The sequence below is a fragment of the Aspergillus pseudotamarii genome (assembly GCF_009193445.1).
Source record: "Aspergillus pseudotamarii strain CBS 117625 unplaced genomic scaffold BDV38scaffold_33, whole genome shotgun sequence".
Taxonomy (NCBI): Eukaryota; Fungi; Ascomycota; class Eurotiomycetes; order Eurotiales; family Aspergillaceae; genus Aspergillus; species Aspergillus pseudotamarii.
In genome coordinates, this window is record NW_022475047.1 from 349,864 (window position 1) to 366,785 (window position 16,922).

Here is a 16,922-nt window from a genome sequence, read left to right on the forward strand (position 1 = left end):
AGGAACATCAATTTGGAAGTATTGAGGAAGTCATGCGTTTACCGTACTTGTACAGACGCGGCTGTATCCAGGTAACCGACCTTACCATTTCCAGTCTAGTGGCCCTAATGGCCACCGAAATAGAAGCAGAGGTGCATTAAATGCACCAGAAATTATGAACGCTACTGAATCCAAATCACTTGTCATTTTATTGGAACCCAAAAAGAATACCATTGTTATTAATCCAGACTGGACTGTGGGCCACAATTGGAAAAACACGTCATTGACCTCTATTCATCCTTAGTTGGGCACCATTGAGGGTACTAACGCTTTTTAATCGTCTGTTCATTTGACTAAAGGCAACCTCCATGAAAGCCAGAGACTGAATTTGCTAGGCAACGCCCATTTGAGCTCAATATCATTTGTGGTGTAGTGGCAGTGCACAGCAATGCCATCACAGCCACGGAAACCACCCCATAGAAGGCAGCAATCTATATCCACTAGGTACTCCGTAGAACTGCTCGACATGTAGTTGTAAATATGATGTGGGATGCCAAGAACATATCTATCATCACCAATACGAGCACTGAGAGATTGTGAATATACGGAATAGACGCGTTCCTATTATTGGAAACACGGAGAACCACACATGGCTTCCATGCTTTAGAACCTACATGAGAATTGCTAAGCGTATGATAAGCTGACAGTCCATCCAAAATCAAATAAATTCCATTTTTTTTTTCATATCATAACATCATTTCGTTAAGGGGTTCGTTCAGTTTTTGTGTTCATGACAACGTACAATAATGATTATAATTTTGAAGACGCCACCTGTTGCTCTCTATAGTACCATCCGTGGTGATTATGCTCATATCCCAAAGACCCCCAGCCACGGAAGGGTAAATAATACGGCCAGGCAAAATATAAAAGAAAAACTTAGAAAGGTGAGGTGACCTAGTGGGTACTGCTACAGCCTTTTGACATTTTTCCTGCTCAATACCAATTCCAATTCTTTCAGTGGTTGGTAGATATGTGCATTCCACCACCATGGCAGCGGATCAAGGACCGAGAAACGAGGATCCTTCCAGAATAGTAAAAGATCGCTTCCCTGGCTGACGAAATGGTCGAGTTGCTGGGCAACCGGGTAAAGAGAGGGGAGCACTCTCCGGACATCGCACTGCTTAAGCGTCTCGTAGAAGCTGAATTGGCGACGTGGGATCGATGATATGCTTGCTCTAGCTTGCATCCGTTTTCTGTCGAGGTCCGCGGACGTATCATCGGGTTGTGATGAGAGAACCGCCAAGTATCCATCAATCAACGAAGGTGATGGTCCTTCCAGAAGATGCTTGACAGCGCTTGTGCCTTGAGTGCAGCCGGCAATATGAGTTACATAGCGTACATTGTTAGCATCAAATTCTTCGTCAACCATTAACCGTAGGCATAGATGGCCGGTCATCCGATGCCCCCCTTTCCATGCGAAACGGTCCATGAGCCGATGAATTGCCAATGCAAGCCCCTCGTCTAGACGGGAGTGGCCCCAAAGTTGGTTGTCTGCTGGACGAATTTTGATGGCCTTAACCTGTCCACCAACAAGCAGCAATTCAGCGAAGAACTCCCCCAGCCGAGCTTGTTGCTGCAAGACCCATGGCCGGTCTTTGGAGATTTGGATCTCGCTGACTTCCGTATAAGTCATGCTTAGGGTCCTCTTCGGTAATGTGACGACTTTGTTGTCGCTCACAGTAAGATCTGGTCGGCGCATATGGTAGACCTTGCTCGGCGACCGATGCAAGATCTTGTGTATAGAGTCGCGCGACTGCACTTGGTGGTTTTCTACCACGGGTAATTCCTTTTCGACTAGATACTGAGTGAAGGATTCTGTGTCGCTAAACTGATTCACCAGATCCGTGTCCAGGTGGATGCATTTACACGCCGTTCGACTTTCAATTGCCTGTTTGGCCATTGCATCTTCCAGAACACTCGCCCGCGACGAACAAGGAATCCAGATATCGGCTTTCTCCCTGTGGATGATGTCGAGCAGGCGGGACACATAGCTTGACCTCGGGATGCGATAGAAAATCGCTAGCGCTTTCGACATGCCTTCGCCCGATGCGAACGGGAGATCTGTGATGTCGGCACCCACCACCCGATGACCGTGATAGTATAGACATCGTGCCACGGCCAGCCCGTAAGGGGTGTCAATGCCGGTGATGAAGATGGTTTTCGGGTAGAATTGGACATCACGTCGCGCGGCCTGCCGGCGACGAGCTGAGTTAGAATGCGAGAGGAATACAGAAAAATGACCGACAAGGTACGTGGCAAAAAGGATGGCGTTATCCAGCGGCAGCAGGATGATTGAGATGGCGATTCGTAGTAAAAGGGCGAGAATCTGGATTTGTAATAGCCCTCGAACGGACTGGAGCGTACTTTGTTTCGGAATTGAGCCAAAGGCTCGTCTCACTGTGGGGATGGACATGAGGCCAAATTCTTGATCGCTATATGCATAGAGTTGTGAAGAAAGACTCGATCGGTGGTGGGCAACTGCCCTGTTATTCTCAGATGTCTTCATCCACGAACCCCTCCGGAATGCGACCAGACGACCACGTCAGCCTGCATTTCGCCGGATTAGTTAATATTTTTGTTGTCAATCCAGGTGGCTGGGCTGAAACCCTCAGCTGAATGTCTTTTTTTTCCCCTTGCTCCAAGAATCACATGCTAGTTAACTGTCATTGGCTCCCCCTTTGTGGACGAAACTTTATCCATCCACGTCTCACTTTTGCCAATGCTTTTTGGGGATCGAATGAACGAACCATTCATTTATCCAGCCCTACCTTAGTAGACATACTCACACAGTATAATACAATCAACCTCACCATTTTTATACATAGAGCACAATATTATTGCCGATGCAGTTGTTCGTAAATCTTTATAGAAAGACAAAAAGATATTTTTAGAAAAAGAAAAAGGAGAGAGGAGAGAACGAACGGAGAAAATTCAAGCGATCTGCAATCAGCCCTCAGCCCACGAAGCAATGCGCCTGAAGAAGATCGACAATCCCCACTACCTGTTCAGCACAGACCCCTTGGGTTCCCTACCAAATTTCACATTGTATCTTCTAACTCGTTGCATAGCCTAATTCCTGAGGTAGTTAACAAGCAGTTAGGTATGTCATTTCAGACGTAGTACATGAACGGGGGATATGGTAACCTCAGATGTATGTGATGGATGATCTGATCTGATAAGATCTACAAGTAGGGCAATAGAGTATGCAAGCAAGGCTCTGAGCACTTCTAGTGTGACTTCGGATAATACAAGGGTGTGTTTTGGTATAATATTTCCAAAGTAAACAAACTCAAAGTTTCATTGTCTCACATTGATGCTTGAATAGTTCTGTTATTTAATTCTTCAATCTAAAATAGACAGTAGAGGTATCAAACTTGGGGATTCCCGGACCTGGAAGAGGTCACCGTATCATACGCTCTGCCGGTTGATTTCCAGTGGAATTAAAAAATGAATCTTGCACGGGAGACGACCCATGGAATTAGTCAACAACCATACATTTACATGATATGACTCCGTCCCGTTAAATCCTACTACACTGGGTATGTGAGATAATAGCGTAGTTAATAGCGGTTGATGGAGCTTCAGGCATGATCAAGGACGAATAGCGCAGCTTCTAAGTTGATACGTAAGTCCACCCAAACAGGGAGAAAAAGAGAATATTTCCAAGCAAATGATTCAATAAGCAAACTGTCTAATAGCAATCTAGTGATGCTTTCTCAATCCACAGAAAGAAAATTCAAAGGACGGTGTCAGCCAAATAAGGCAAAAGCATATAACAGCAAGACTAGGTAAATAACTATTCCTAACCATTCTTAACCATTCTTTGCTGTGATGGTGGTCTCTCGAAATATAAGCATGGTACAAAACCACAGGAAGTTCCCAATTTGACTGTCCGTGGTTGAGTTCGTTGATCATATGTAACTATAAGATATGTAGGCCTAGCCTCCTAGCGGTGAATAAGGTCAGCCTTTATACCCAGCACTCTCCACAGCCTTTCAGATCCAACTTTACAATAAAATCTTGCTATCTCGTAACATGCCGTTGGACAGGATGAAGGGAGAGAAACTGAAATCGCCATCATTTGTCATGATTCTGCGACATAACTTCTAGTCTCTTTGAATAGTATTTAATTCTGCAAACCTAATCACCCCCGCAGTACGGAGCTGGCAATTGCCTTCTCCCTGGAACGTTGCTAGATATCCATACTCGTCAGAGTCATCTTTACCTATGCCGCGAGGCTTAACCCGCTGGCAATTACGTTACTAAATGGGACAATACACTTAAGACCCTTGTTAGAGCTGCTGTGAACATCGGTTTTCCCGACAATGAATTCTTCTATAACTCAAGTGTAGTAAATCTCTCAACAAGAATCCCAACCTTTTTTGCTACCTCTCTGAACGGAAAGCTGTGAGCGATTCTCGAATAAGTGATCACCCCGAATCACAGGAGATACCGATTCCTATCATAGACGTCAGCGGCTTATACTGACCATATTCTCACGCTCGAGAGAATGCCTCTCATTGACCCCGATCAACCTGTATATGACTCACAAAGCTGAAAAGAAACAATGCCATGACTCAGACCCAAGGAAAAAGGATACCGAACCCTGTCGATTCCTCAATCCTTCGATCCTTCGGAGATATTCTAAATGAGGGGCTCAAACCCTTATCAGATTGTCGGACAACGAACTAGACCTCGGAGTTTACGGGTTCTTAAACTGAACCCAGTATCCGAGGCCGATGTTTCCCACGCGAGATAAAGATTAGGTTACGTTGCTGGACTGGGGTACGACTATACTTAGTGTCGGACTAGATAAGCTAATCTTGTCCTCGTCTCTATAGACTTGTGGATGGCGGAATTAATGCCGTTTTCGGGGTTATGGATTGTTGGTGGACAATTATTTATGTCCGAGCTTGTTCTTTAGGTTTTGGATGATGACGATCGTTGCCTTGGGATTGACATTATAAATACCACGGTTGGTCTGGAGTATCTGTGGTATTGTTCGTCTTTAGACGTGAGATTTTCCTGTCTTTGGTTTATTTGGTGTGAAATTATCGATATCTTTACTAGTTATCATTCATAATGTCGCAAAGCCAGCCTACAACTCGTCAGGTAAGATAGATTCGATGCGTCTTTACCCTTAGAAATCAGTGCTAACATGATCCATGAGTAGCGCAATGACGAAGCTGAACTCGACCTTCTAGACTTCATCTACGCCCAGCCAAACCGGGATGAGATCCAGGGAAACCCCCAGAAGGTACTGGATCTGATTGACGAATTCGCTAAATCGCGTCACCTCATCCATGTGGGTCCCGAGAAAGGGAAGGTCGTAGCAGACCTCATTGCCGAGCGCAAGCCCCAGACTATGATCGAACTCGGAGGTTACGTGGGCTACTCGGCCATCCTGTTCGGCGATGCCGTGCGTCGGGCCGGTGGTAAAAAGTACTACAGTTTAGAGTTGAGCCCTGAATTCGCCGCTATCTCAACCCTGCTGCTGGATCTGGCAGGCCTCCGGGATTTTGTCCAGATCTTGGTGGGTCGCAGCGACCAGTCTCTGAATAAGTTGTATACCAGTGGTGAAGTTCCACAGGTGGAAATTATGTTCATTGATCACTACAAGCCTGCGTATACTACGGATCTGAAACTATGCGAGCAGATTGGCATGATCGTTCCCGATGTTTCGGTTCTGGTGGCTGATAATGTGCTCTATCCGGGCAATCCACCGTACCTGGAGTATGTCCGGAGCACGGTGGAACAGAAGCGAAAGGCGGCCGAGAAGGGGCCAATCCAGATGTATAACACGGAGGGTATACCTGTTGTGAGTGTGCGGGCCTTTCTTGGCGCGGATGCCACGCCTCTATTTGACATCCTCGGGGACCCGAATTTGGTGTATGAGAGCACCCTGAATCAACCGGAGGGACTTAGGGTGAGCGATGCCTGCCTATTATATATTAAGAATGACGATTGCTAACTGTTGTAGGATGCCCTGGAGATTACTCGGTGTGTAGGAGTTGAGAAGGCGTGATCGGGAAAAGCATTTCCGGCGGAAGAGCATTTCAATCGGTCGGCTCGGAAGCGTGACAGACGGTCGGCCTTTGCCAGATTTGGTAGAATTTTGCCCCGCCCTATCCGCCGGACCCAAAGGTTCCTATCGCGAGGACCTTCCCCCGCACTAGCTGTGTTTCTACATCATCGCTAATATGACTTCTTGAATAATTTTCCTAAGTGTATATAAAGCTCCACAAGGCCCGGCCGGTCTCTCTTTCAAATCCATATTTTTCAAACCCTATTACTTTGACACCCTTGTGATTGTCCTTGATAGATCCATATAAACCATTATGGCTTCCAAGACCTTTAATGTTGGTGTGGTCGGATATGGCTTCAGCGCTAAAACATTCCACATCCCTTTTGTTTCCGATGTCCCTCAGTTGAAACTCTACGCTGTTGTTCAGCGTACACCGAAGCCTGACGATGATGCCGAGAAGGATCACCCCGGCATCAAGTCCTATCGGACTGCCGAGGACATGGTCAAGGACGACGGAGTCGATGTCGTCATTGTTACTACCGCACCAGACTCGCATTACCAGTTGACGAAGTTGGCCTTGGAGCACGGAAAGCATGGTGAGTGTCCCAGGAACTATCTGCGACATCAATTCCTTTCGTGCGCGCTAACGAAGCCACTACAGTTGTCTGCGAGAAGCCCTTCACCCCCACTACTCAGGAAGCCGATGAGCTCGTTGCCCTTGCTGAGAAACAGAACAAGCTCTTGGCTGTGTACCAAAGTATGTGTGATAACTCTTCGTGAAGCGTCTCGTTCGAGGACCAGCATGCTGCAGAACAGCGACTAACAATGAGTTTTGTGCAGACCGTCGCTGGGATGCCGATTACGTGACCGCCTCCAAGCTCGTGAAGAGTGGCGTCCTTGGCCGTGTCGCCGAATTCGAAACTCACTTCGATCGTCATCGTCCCGAAGAGCCCGCTGCCGATGTTTCCAAGTGGAAGAACAAGGTTGTTCCCGGCGGTAGTGCTATTTACGATCTCGGAAGTCATCTGTTAGACCAGGCCGTGCATCTGTTCGGACTGCCCAACCGTGTCACTGGATTCATTGGCTCTCAGCGGGCGGTAAACACATCCGGCTACGAGGATTCTTTTACTGTCTTGTTCCACTATAACAACGGTCCTCTGGTGACGGCCAAGGCCGCTGTCGTAAGCCCGGAAGAAGAGCAACTCAGGTTCTGGGTTCGCGGAGAGAAGGGCAGCTTTAAGAAGGTAAAGGCTTGGTTTCGGGATCCTAGAGCCTAAAAACAATAAGCTGACGTATATTCCAAAAACAGTTCCATCTCGATGTCCAGGAGGAGCAGCTCAAGAGCGGAATCAAGCCCGGCGACAGCGTATACGGCAGAGAACCTAGTGAAAGATATGGTATGCTTGTCTCTCTCCCATTCCCAGACAAAGCTTTGTCAGTAGCACACTTACTAATGTTATTCTTCCCAGGTACCCTGACCACTATCCAGAACGGCAAGCCCGTCAGAGAAGTTGCGCCGACAGTGGAGCCTCCCACCTGGTCTGAATACTACAGGAAGCTTGCCCGCGCTCTTGCGGGGGAGGGCGACCTTCCCGCCAGCGGAGCGGAGGCCCGTGATGTTATCCGCTTGATTGAGTTGGCAAAGGAGAGTTCACGACTAGGAAAGACCCTTGATGTTTAAATTTCTGTATATATATAAAGATAAGGTATTGACGATCATGACATGACAATTTTTTTCCTCGCGCTCCTTTTGTGACTCACTGCTATATATATGATGCTGTATTCTACCCGTTGGTAGAGACATGCCTTTTTGGGTAAGATTACCCCTAAGGAGAGGTCTTTCCGAAGTGTTTGCTAGTACGAGTTATGCGAACAACCGATAGATTTCATTGGCAAGATGAGCCGAGTAGCGCACATCTATAAAACCCCTTATGACTGTCGTCCATTCAGAGTCGGTATTCGGCGATTGCTGATTGTTATTTCGTCTCTGTTGATGTCACATTGAGCTGCGCACATTTCTGATGTTCTGGAGTTTAGTATCATCATCGCCGACTGCGCAAGTTGTCAGCAATGGCGCGGCTGACCAGCTCGGCTTATTCTCCGCAAGACTCGGCGAAGGGAGGGGAACTCAGAGCAATAAAAAGGCCTACCAGACGGTCATGGATGATTGAATTGACATGAAACTAACCTAATGTGGCCGGGGTAATCCACGAATCGGGGATAATTTCCATCACGTAGGGCACGCCGTAAATTACGTTACGAAACTGTGGGGTCGACGAAAATCCTCAGGTCCCCATGCCGCTAAACCCAAGACGGAAATCTGTTACTTAATTGAAATGCGCTCAATGGCAGACCAAGCAGACGAGCACCGTCATCGTCATCCCTTTCAAGCGACACAATGTTCTCTTTCGTCAATTCTAGACGGGTATTCTCTCGACTTTCCGCGGAGATACGGTACGGACAGTTCACCGTCTGCCAGTCTTTCCCTTGGCTTTAAGGTCATTCCTCGGGATTAAAAGTACTGAAGTATCCCATGGTCCCAACCTTCAGTGGCGCTTTCATGAACACACTGCGGGTTAAATCTCCTATTCTTTTCTAAACAGTCAAGGGCTGGTGAGTGTCCACTTCTCATTTACTGTCCGCGAGCATCAGATGATCAAAACAAGAGGATAGTCTATGAGTCAAGGTCCTCATCCTCTGTCGACTGCCGGTAATTTCTCGGCTCAGCCTAGACCCCTTCTTTCAAGCAGTTCTTATTTATCCTTTCCTGTACTTCTTTCATACTTTTTTTTATATCCTTAGTGCTGGGGAATATTTTCTGTTTTGTACCTAGCGTTGTATCGAATCTTTTTTTCACCTCCAACAAGTGGCAAGTGGCTCTAACTTCACCAGATACATAAACCCGGAGGATGTGTTTGTGACCTAACACGCAGCAACCCATTTCGCGCGTAGAACAGACTCCAGTCGACCTCGATGTTAAGGAACGTGGATTTTTCCCGCTGGCATGTGGATATCGACAGATACCTGAATCCGTTGGTTCCACGTCCGCCATGGCGCTGGCTACCTCGTCCCATCTCTCACTTCCTGGGATATAGAGGGGACAAACCTCCAAAGAATTTGGGTAACCTCGTGCTCGCCTTCTGGTCCTTGATCGGCGTCTTCTGTGGTGTATTAGTTGTCGCCGAAGTATCCTTGCATGTCCCCTCTTTCCAGCACCACCATGCGCCAATTATTGTGGCTAGTTTTGTACGTACCTGGCGCACGTCACACAGACTCCTGCAATGATCAACATACTAATGTTCGGATAGGGTGCCGCAGCTGTGCTGGAGTTCAGCGCTATTGAGTCACCCTTTGCACAACCGCGCAATGCCGTCCTGAGCCAGGTCATGGCGAGCGCTATTGGTATCGGGATCGGAAGGCTTTTCGCCTTAAATCCCCATGCTAATTCACTACCTCAGGTTGGGGGAGCTCTGGCCTGTGCAATCACCACCGCCGCAATGGTTCTGACGAAGACTGTCCACCCGCCTGCTGGCGCAACAGCTCTCCTCGCTGTCACCGAAGGGTACGAAATTGGCTGGTTTCTGGTCCTGATTATGTTTCTTGGGTGTATCATGATGCAAGCGGTGGCGCTGGTGATCAATAACATTCAACGACGGTTTCCGGTGTATTGGTGGACCCCCGATCCTCTGCCACGTCCCAAAGTTGTGGTTGAGGACATTGAAAGTGCCCGAGAAGGCAAGCAAGAGAGCTTGACCCCTACTGCATCAGATGATGACACTGAAGCTACCGTTCCAGCACGGATTGTTATTGAGGAAGGGAGGGTTTCCATCCCGGATAATGTTTGGATAACGGCAGAGGAAAAGGAGTTTTTGGAAAAAATCAGCCAGCGCATACGTTAATACCTACCACCTAGTTGTCCGATATCCCACGTTTGGGCCATATACCCATTGTCTATCAAGCGGCCTAAGCACATGCATATTCTCCCATCTAATTACTGAACCATCATCATCTATACAGATAGAAATAGAGACTATCCACCCTATTGTTAGTACCACAGCTTGCAATGTAAGTAAGTAGTATCGCGAAAGATATCGATCTGGATACTTTACAGATAATACTATAGGTAGGCATATGCGGGAACCTCACATGGTAGTATGCTGTGGCTTGATGTCCCACAGGAGACACATCTGCCACTACATGAGTAAGGGTGTTACCCTATTTGCTGACCAGTCTAGACTGGTGCCTTGGGCATAAGGCTGTAAATCACGTGCAGTTGATGCCCAAAGGAGACTAGACTGCGCCACGACCCGTGCGGTGACGTCGGAAAGCCAATCATCGAGGCAAATGAGCGGGACCCACTGAAGGAATTTTTGAAGGTGTCCAAGAAACCATCAAAATCTCTGTTTTCTTTCCTCCTCCCTACTAGTATCATCTCTTTTGGGGCGTTAATCATCTTCGGTTATCGCCACTAGAACCGTTTCCCTGTTGAGTTCCTGGGCTATATATTATATCGTTTCATTTCTCTCTTGTTCCTTTGTCTCGAATCAACTCTTTGGGGCTTCGTCTCACCCACCGATTACTATTCCGAGTGCTCTCTATCGATAAGGGCTTCCAAGAAAACTTCACCCCACCCACTCAGAGGAAAAAGGCTTTTGGTTGACCCCCTTTGACCCCGCTATTATTTGATCCACTCACTGGAAGTCCTTTTTTCTCTTTCTTTCTTGCCTTACCGACAGGCTTTTGACCTTTCCTCCTTTCCGTCTCTTGACGCTTTCCTCCCCTCCCCTCCCTCCTCTCCTAACCAACACATACACCCGACAAAATGGTGTCTGCTTCCAAAGCCGCTCGTTTGGCAAAGCGTGGTGCCGATGGCGACTCCAAGAAGAAGCTCGGCAAGGGAAAGAAGGGTGGTGCTGAGTCCCCCCAGGTCGACAGTGACGTCCCGACCGATGATCAGCCTGCCACCACGACCGAGAAGATGAAGGAAGTTGAGAAGCTTACAGCACAGATGGACAAGCATGGCCTTTCGGATCGTGTCACGACCGGTGTGCTCTCTTCCATGGAATCCTCTCGCGACGTCAAGGTCACCTCCGCTTCCCTGGTGTTCCACGGCAAGGTCCTTATCACCGACTCCACTCTCGAACTGAACTTCGGTCGTCGTTACGGTCTTCTGGGTGAGAACGGCTGTGGCAAGTCCACCCTGCTGAAGTCTATCGCCCAGCGTGAATACCCTATCCCCGAGCATATCGATATCTACCTGCTGAACGAAGGTGCTCCTCCTACTGACCTTGGTGCCCTGGAGTGGGTCGTCACTGAGGCTCAGAACCAGCTTGACCGGATGGAGAAGCAGGCCGAAGATATCCTGGAAGAGCAAGGCCCCGACAGCCCTATCCTCGAGGATCTGTATGATGTAAGTTCTCTTTTCTCCCGCTGGTAGTCTGGAATACGCTAATTTGCGTCCAGCGTATGGACAAAATGGATCCCTCTACGTTCCACACTCGTGCTTCCTTGATCTTGACTGGTCTGGGATTCAACAAGGTCACCATCAACAAGAAGACCAAGGACATGTCCGGTGGTTGGCGTATGCGTGTGGCTCTTGCCAAGGCTCTGTTCGTCAAGCCTTCCCTGCTTCTGCTGGATGACCCTACTGCTCACTTGGATCTTGAGGCCTGTGTGTGGTTGGAAGAGTATCTGAAGAAGTGGGAGCGCACGCTCGTCCTGGTTTCCCACTCCATGGACTTCTTGAACGGTGTCTGTACCACCATGATTGATATGCGCATGAAGCAGCTCCTGTACTATGGTGGTAACTACGATTCCTACCACAAGACCCGTAGCGAACAGGAGACGAACCAGATGAAGGCATACAACAAGCAGCAGGAAGAAATTGCCCACATCAAGAAGTTCATCGCTTCCGCCGGTACATATGCCAACTTGGTCAGACAGGCCAAGTCGCGTCAGAAGATCCTCGACAAGATGGAGGCCGATGGTTTCATCCAGCCCGTTATTCCCGACAGAATCTTCAGCTTCCGCTTTGCCGAAGTTGAGAAGCTTCCCCCTCCCGTCCTGTCCTTCGATGATGTCAGCTTCTCCTACTCCGGCAACTGGGAGGATACTCTGTATGAGCACCTTGACTTCGGTGTTGATATGGATTCCAGAACTGCTCTGGTCGGTCCCAACGGTGTCGGCAAGTCCACTCTGCTGCGCATCATGACTGGAAAGCTGCAGCCCATTGGTGGTCGTGTCAGCCGTCACACTCACTTGAAGTTGGGCATGTACAGCCAGCACTCTGCTGAGCAGCTCGATCTGACCAAGTCGTCTCTTGACTTCGTTCGCGACAAGTTCCCCGACAAGAGCCAGGACTACCAGTACTGGCGTCAACAGCTCGGCCGTTATGGTCTGAGCGGTGAGTCCCAGACTGCTCTGATGGGCACTCTGTCTGAGGGTCAGAAGAGCCGTATCGTGTTCGCTCTGTTGGCCATTGAATCCCCCAACATGATCCTTCTTGACGAACCTACTAACGGTCTCGATATCCCCACCATTGACAGTCTGGCTGATGCCATCAACGCCTACAGCGGTGGTGTCGTCGTCGTGTCCCACGACTTCCGTCTCCTCGACAAGATTGCCAAGGACATCATGGTCTGTGAGAACAAGACCGTTACCCGGTGGGATGGTACTATCGGCCAATACAAGGACCACCTGCGCAAGAAGATGATTGACGCCGGTGCTGTCTAAGAAAAGGCACGGGAAAAAATGAAGGAAAACGACGCTTCTTGTTATGATTGGAATGTCTGAGACGACAATGAAAACTCAAAAGCTGCAGGGGAGTTGAAATCAAAAGTTTCTTACAGGAGAAATGATCCATCCTGAGTGATACAATGACATAGGCGGGGGACGGTTTTCTTTCTTACATACATATCTGGAGATATCTGCTTCTGCTTGTTTGGGTTGCTTTATTTTTATTAGATGGTCTGTCTGTGTTTCATACCTCATCCCCTGCTAGACCCCTCACGTTTCAGGGTTCAATTTATATTCTTATATCTTTTTACACTTCTATGATTCCACCATTTGTTATAGACGTTATGTAGGACTTTTGTTTTGATGGTCATAGGACCCTTTTAGCCTGCACTTATGGTAGGGCTTTGTTTAATGACGAAGGCATGAAACAACTGAGCAGCAAATTCAGCTGAACATAGTCTAATTATACATAAGTAAGTCCAAAACACCATGACTTATCTTCTATAATCTACATCTACAGCAGTAGCGTAACCTGCTATTAAGGCTGTTGCGCGTCCTTTGTGCGTTGCGTCACTAATTCACCTCCAAAGATATCCTTCAGCTGTTCTCCGTCTAATTTCCGCTTCTTTGCTAGACGTTCCATCTCACTCTCAGATGTCGCCGGGTCCCCAGCCGCTGCTACTGCCGCCGCCGCCGCCGCAGGGATACGCTTCTGGCCCGCAACACCAGCCTTGTCTGGGTTCTGGCAGTGGGAGAGCTTCTTCCGGATGCGCCTTAAGTTCTTCTTCTGGTCTGGATCTGAGGCGAAGGGTTTATACGCTTGCAGGAGATTAGAGCAATCGGTTAAGGTACGGATGAGCTTCGTCCGGAGTTCGTAGAGCGGGGATCCCTGCTGCTGCTGTTGGGGTCTGCCCAGCTTAGTCTCGAGGTAGAATTCCGCTAGCGGCTTGTCCGCGATCATGAATGCCGCAAGCCAGATCTGGGACGGCGTGTAGAGGAAGTAAGCGTCTGTCATCTGGGCGGCGGATTTGAGGATCTCGCGGGTATTGTGGTGCGCGCGAGCGAGTCGGTCTGTGATGGAGGATGAGGATGTTGTTGGCGATGGGGGGAGGGAATGGAGTCTGCGTTTGAGGTCGTCTGGTGTCTGGGTTGGAAAGTGGGGTGCTGGTTGGCCCATGCCTTGGGATATGGCTTGGAGTTCCATGATGCCGCCTTCGAGGCCGCGGAAGGGGTGGCGGACGTCGAAGGTGAAGCGGAGGCTTTGCATGACCAGGAATTCGGGCTGGATTAAGTCTTCCGGTGTTGTGCCGCCGGGAATTACTTCTGCGAATTGGCGGAGGGAGAGGTAGTAATTGTCTGTTTTTGTGGCGAGGAAGAGAGCGCAGAGCATGATTGATTTCGGGTGGTAGGTCATTGGGGAGTTGGTTAGGTAGAAGCGTCGAAGGTATTGGATTGCTGTGGCCTGTTGGGAGGGTTTTGGTGGTTAGTCGATGGTTGTGTCTTACCGTGATTTGTGTGTATAGATGGTAGAGGAGGGATGGTGTGACGTACCCGGACTATTGTTGGGAGTGGGGGTTTGTACATCTCCCCCAGCTCTATAATCTGTTCGCAAAAGTATCGCACCAGCTGGTGCTCTTCTTCGGGTGTTAGGCATTCGATCTCCGTCTCTTCGCCGCCTGCTTTGCTGTCTGCGTCGCTTCCATTCTGGTTTGCTGCTGGTGTTCCTGCTGCAGATGAGGTGGCTGATTGTTGGGCCTCTCGCGATTTCCGGAGTGCTGATCGTACGCGCTCGCTGGCGTTTGCGTTTGTCGTTGCGCGTAGGGATTGTAAAGATTTCTCTGTGTAAGACCAAAGTCGGAACTGGGATGAGGAGCGGTAGAAATCGTCTTCGATCATGGTGGCTGAAGGGAGTTGCGCTCGAACGAGCTTCTGTTGTGTAATGTATGGCGAATAAATTTATCACTGTTCAGACTGAAAAGGTATTGACTACTTGTAGGTTCACTCGAGGTCTGGATCTGTGGCTAGTCATTGACCCATAGGTAGAGAAAAGTGAGTTGTTAGAGTTAAGCATTGAAGATCTGAAGGCGGAGAGGAGCTTAAAAGGCCCGCCACGTGCTTATCGATAGCACATACTACTAGTAAAATGCTATAAATTTATTGATTTCTACTTTTTAAGTACCTTTATCTACAATCATTAAAATCCAGACTAGACATGGTTATTTATCGAGGAAATGTAAAGAAACGTAACGTATTGCTTCACACAAGATATAGAACACAGATCCGATAGCCGGCTAAATATAATTCGGTATACTATTGGTCATCATTGCATGAGATCGATCTCAAAACGAGAACACCTTAACGTGAAGTTAACATGTAATGGGTAATAAGCTGGACTGCAAAACAAGTAAAGAAAGTAGATTGAATCTCGCTAGGCATCACGCTTCTCCAGCTCCATTCAGCATGCATAGTCATAGAAAAATGATTAGCCGTAGGTGGTTACCGTCAGTATGACTTACGGCTCACCCAGTAGCCGTGCAGTAATGTCACCCATGTAGGCCTCTTCTAGTTCGTAGTCTTCTCCGTTCATCCGATCAATACCGTAGTACTTGAAGGCGGCCACTACACGGTCTACATCGAAGCCCATGCTGCAGAAGCGGTCGATCAAGTCCTTATTGTATCCATCGTATCTAGACAAAAGACGTTAGAAAGGTCCTTCCAGTGCAAATGGCCATAACTGCGAGACATACTTAGCTAAGTCTTCCTTGTCCTGTTCTTCCTTTGACTTGAGCTCTTGCTGTCGCAGGGATTCGTTAGTGGCACCACCGCTGCCCTCGCCCGCATTCTTGGTAGGAGCCCCAGCATATAAGGCAGCCCAGGTTTGGGCAACTCTCTCAAATTCCTTTGGTTTGCGTAGCAGCATAGTGGCAACCTCTGCGTCTTGAGGATCCTTAGGTTCGGGTGTGCTGAGCAAAGATTGTAGTGACAACAGAGCGGACTTGATGGTGAGAACGGGGGACCACGCCGACGACAGAGTATCAAGGCAAATCGCTCCCTATGCAAGCGGTTAGATACTAGATCCGCTATCTCTTAGCTGCATATTTGAAAAACCTACCGTTTGGCTACTGATATTCGGATGCCAGACCTTGGTATGGAATTTCATTATTGGCGGCCGAAACGGATAGTCCGTTGGTATTTTTATATCCACAGCATAGGTGCCACCCTCATATGGGGTACCTGGGGGCCCCGGGAATGTGCCCCGTAGATGTGTGAGGTCTTCATCGTTGCCTACTGGTTCGGCTGTGATCCCAGACTGCGTATCTGCGTGGATATCGGCTATTTCCTTTGCGATACGCCGGGATCGGTTGGAGGCCATGACTCTGGGTTTAGGGTTCAAGTTGTGTGAGGTAAAGAAACGAGATATAAAAGGGGCAGTTGTGAGAATTTTACGAATGTGTGGTTAGGCGTCAAAGGTGAGCTTGCAGCTTAGGAACACTGCGTAAAACCAAACTACATGCCCACCTTGTTAGCTACGATCATATACGGACGGTTGAGCATATGATGTAAGAGTGAAATGACAGAAGGAAGGTAAAAGGGTAACTATAAATATAGTGTCTGGGACTCAGAGGTAGGGAGACAGCCTTACCGGTCAGAGAGTAGCTTGTATCGTGAGACGGAGGGGATGCGCCGCGGGGGAATGAGGGCTCGTCCGTTGCGGATATACTACTAGTTCAAGTGGGACGAGATCAACAGGTGAGACAAGCGCTGAGGAAGTTAAAGACGGTTTTCGAAATTCTTTGAAATTTGAGATATGGGGTTTCTATTCAGTCCAAGTACTGTGTAGTACGTAATTGTAGACATGCCCAACAGACCAAAATAGTTTCGAGTAAATCTGACGCAGCGGCAATTGACATTGATTTGTTTGATAGCCGCCTGATTTGCAAGGCACCAAAGCGCCATGATAGCTCGGGGTCACGTGCGAGGGTCACAGCGGTGGCCAAGCCGACGGATGGCGACAACGACAACAGCTTCCAAGCTCGCCGAAAGCTCATCATCATCCTCCATTATCCTCCCATCTTTCAACCACCCCCCTGACTATTAGAGTCGCTTTCATTATAACATTTTG

General features: G+C 48.5%; 7 protein-coding genes across 7 annotated transcripts; 4 read left to right on the forward strand and 3 right to left on the reverse strand.

Moving 5' to 3' along the window:
- Positions 1-460: 460 nt before the first annotated feature.
- Positions 461-2,597, reverse strand: BDV38DRAFT_249435 (uncharacterized protein). Its single transcript, XM_032054844.1, has 2 exons — positions 782-2,597; positions 461-663 (listed from the first exon to the last, which is right to left on the reverse strand). The coding sequence occupies exon 1, from the start codon at positions 2,543-2,545 to the stop codon at positions 947-949; it is 1,599 nt and encodes a 532-aa protein (XP_031912717.1). The 5' UTR covers positions 2,546-2,597; the 3' UTR covers positions 461-663; positions 782-946.
- Positions 2,598-5,032: 2,435 nt separating this feature from the next.
- Positions 5,033-6,194, forward strand: BDV38DRAFT_111149 (O-methyltransferase). Its single transcript, XM_032050978.1, has 2 exons — positions 5,033-5,151; positions 5,213-6,194. Exons 1-2 carry the CDS (start codon positions 5,122-5,124, stop codon positions 6,008-6,010), a joined length of 828 nt encoding a protein of 275 aa, XP_031912718.1. The 5' UTR covers positions 5,033-5,121; the 3' UTR covers positions 6,011-6,194.
- Positions 6,195-6,377: 183 nt separating this feature from the next.
- On the forward strand, positions 6,378-7,926 carry BDV38DRAFT_293810 (putative NAD binding Rossmann fold oxidoreductase; the record flags this gene model as incomplete). The annotated part of the gene is made up of 5 exons (XM_032062341.1): positions 6,378-6,660; positions 6,726-6,821; positions 6,905-7,308; positions 7,374-7,461; positions 7,534-7,926. The coding sequence occupies 5 exons, from the start codon at positions 6,378-6,380 to the stop codon at positions 7,743-7,745; spliced, it is 1,083 nt and encodes a 360-aa protein (XP_031912719.1). The 3' UTR covers positions 7,746-7,926.
- Positions 7,927-9,037: 1,111 nt separating this feature from the next.
- BDV38DRAFT_283871 (HPP family protein) lies at positions 9,038-9,963 on the forward strand (the record flags this gene model as incomplete). Its single annotated transcript, XM_032060129.1, has 2 exons — positions 9,038-9,310; positions 9,373-9,963. The coding sequence occupies 2 exons, from the start codon at positions 9,038-9,040 to the stop codon at positions 9,961-9,963; spliced, it is 864 nt and encodes a 287-aa protein (XP_031912720.1).
- A 739-nt stretch (positions 9,964-10,702) lies between these two features.
- On the forward strand, positions 10,703-13,267 carry BDV38DRAFT_111200 (ATP-binding cassette family ATPase ARB1). The gene is made up of 2 exons (XM_032050980.1): positions 10,703-11,474; positions 11,528-13,267. The coding sequence occupies exons 1-2, from the start codon at positions 10,887-10,889 to the stop codon at positions 12,794-12,796; spliced, it is 1,857 nt and encodes a 618-aa protein (XP_031912721.1). The 5' UTR covers positions 10,703-10,886; the 3' UTR covers positions 12,797-13,267.
- Position 13,268: 1 nt separating this feature from the next.
- Positions 13,269-14,849, reverse strand: BDV38DRAFT_111204 (TFIIH complex kinase subunit CCL1). Its single transcript, XM_032050981.1, has 2 exons — positions 14,351-14,849; positions 13,269-14,261 (listed from the first exon to the last, which is right to left on the reverse strand). The coding sequence occupies exons 1-2, from the start codon at positions 14,693-14,695 to the stop codon at positions 13,338-13,340; spliced, it is 1,269 nt and encodes a 422-aa protein (XP_031912722.1). The 5' UTR covers positions 14,696-14,849; the 3' UTR covers positions 13,269-13,337.
- Positions 14,850-15,042: 193 nt separating this feature from the next.
- Positions 15,043-16,649, reverse strand: BDV38DRAFT_249461 (E2 ubiquitin-conjugating protein UBC1). Its single transcript, XM_032054845.1, has 4 exons — positions 16,443-16,649; positions 15,912-16,306; positions 15,547-15,851; positions 15,043-15,486 (listed from the first exon to the last, which is right to left on the reverse strand). Exons 2-4 carry the CDS (start codon positions 16,170-16,172, stop codon positions 15,312-15,314), a joined length of 741 nt encoding a protein of 246 aa, XP_031912723.1. The 5' UTR covers positions 16,173-16,306; positions 16,443-16,649; the 3' UTR covers positions 15,043-15,311.
- Between the last annotated feature and the right edge of the window lie 273 nt (positions 16,650-16,922).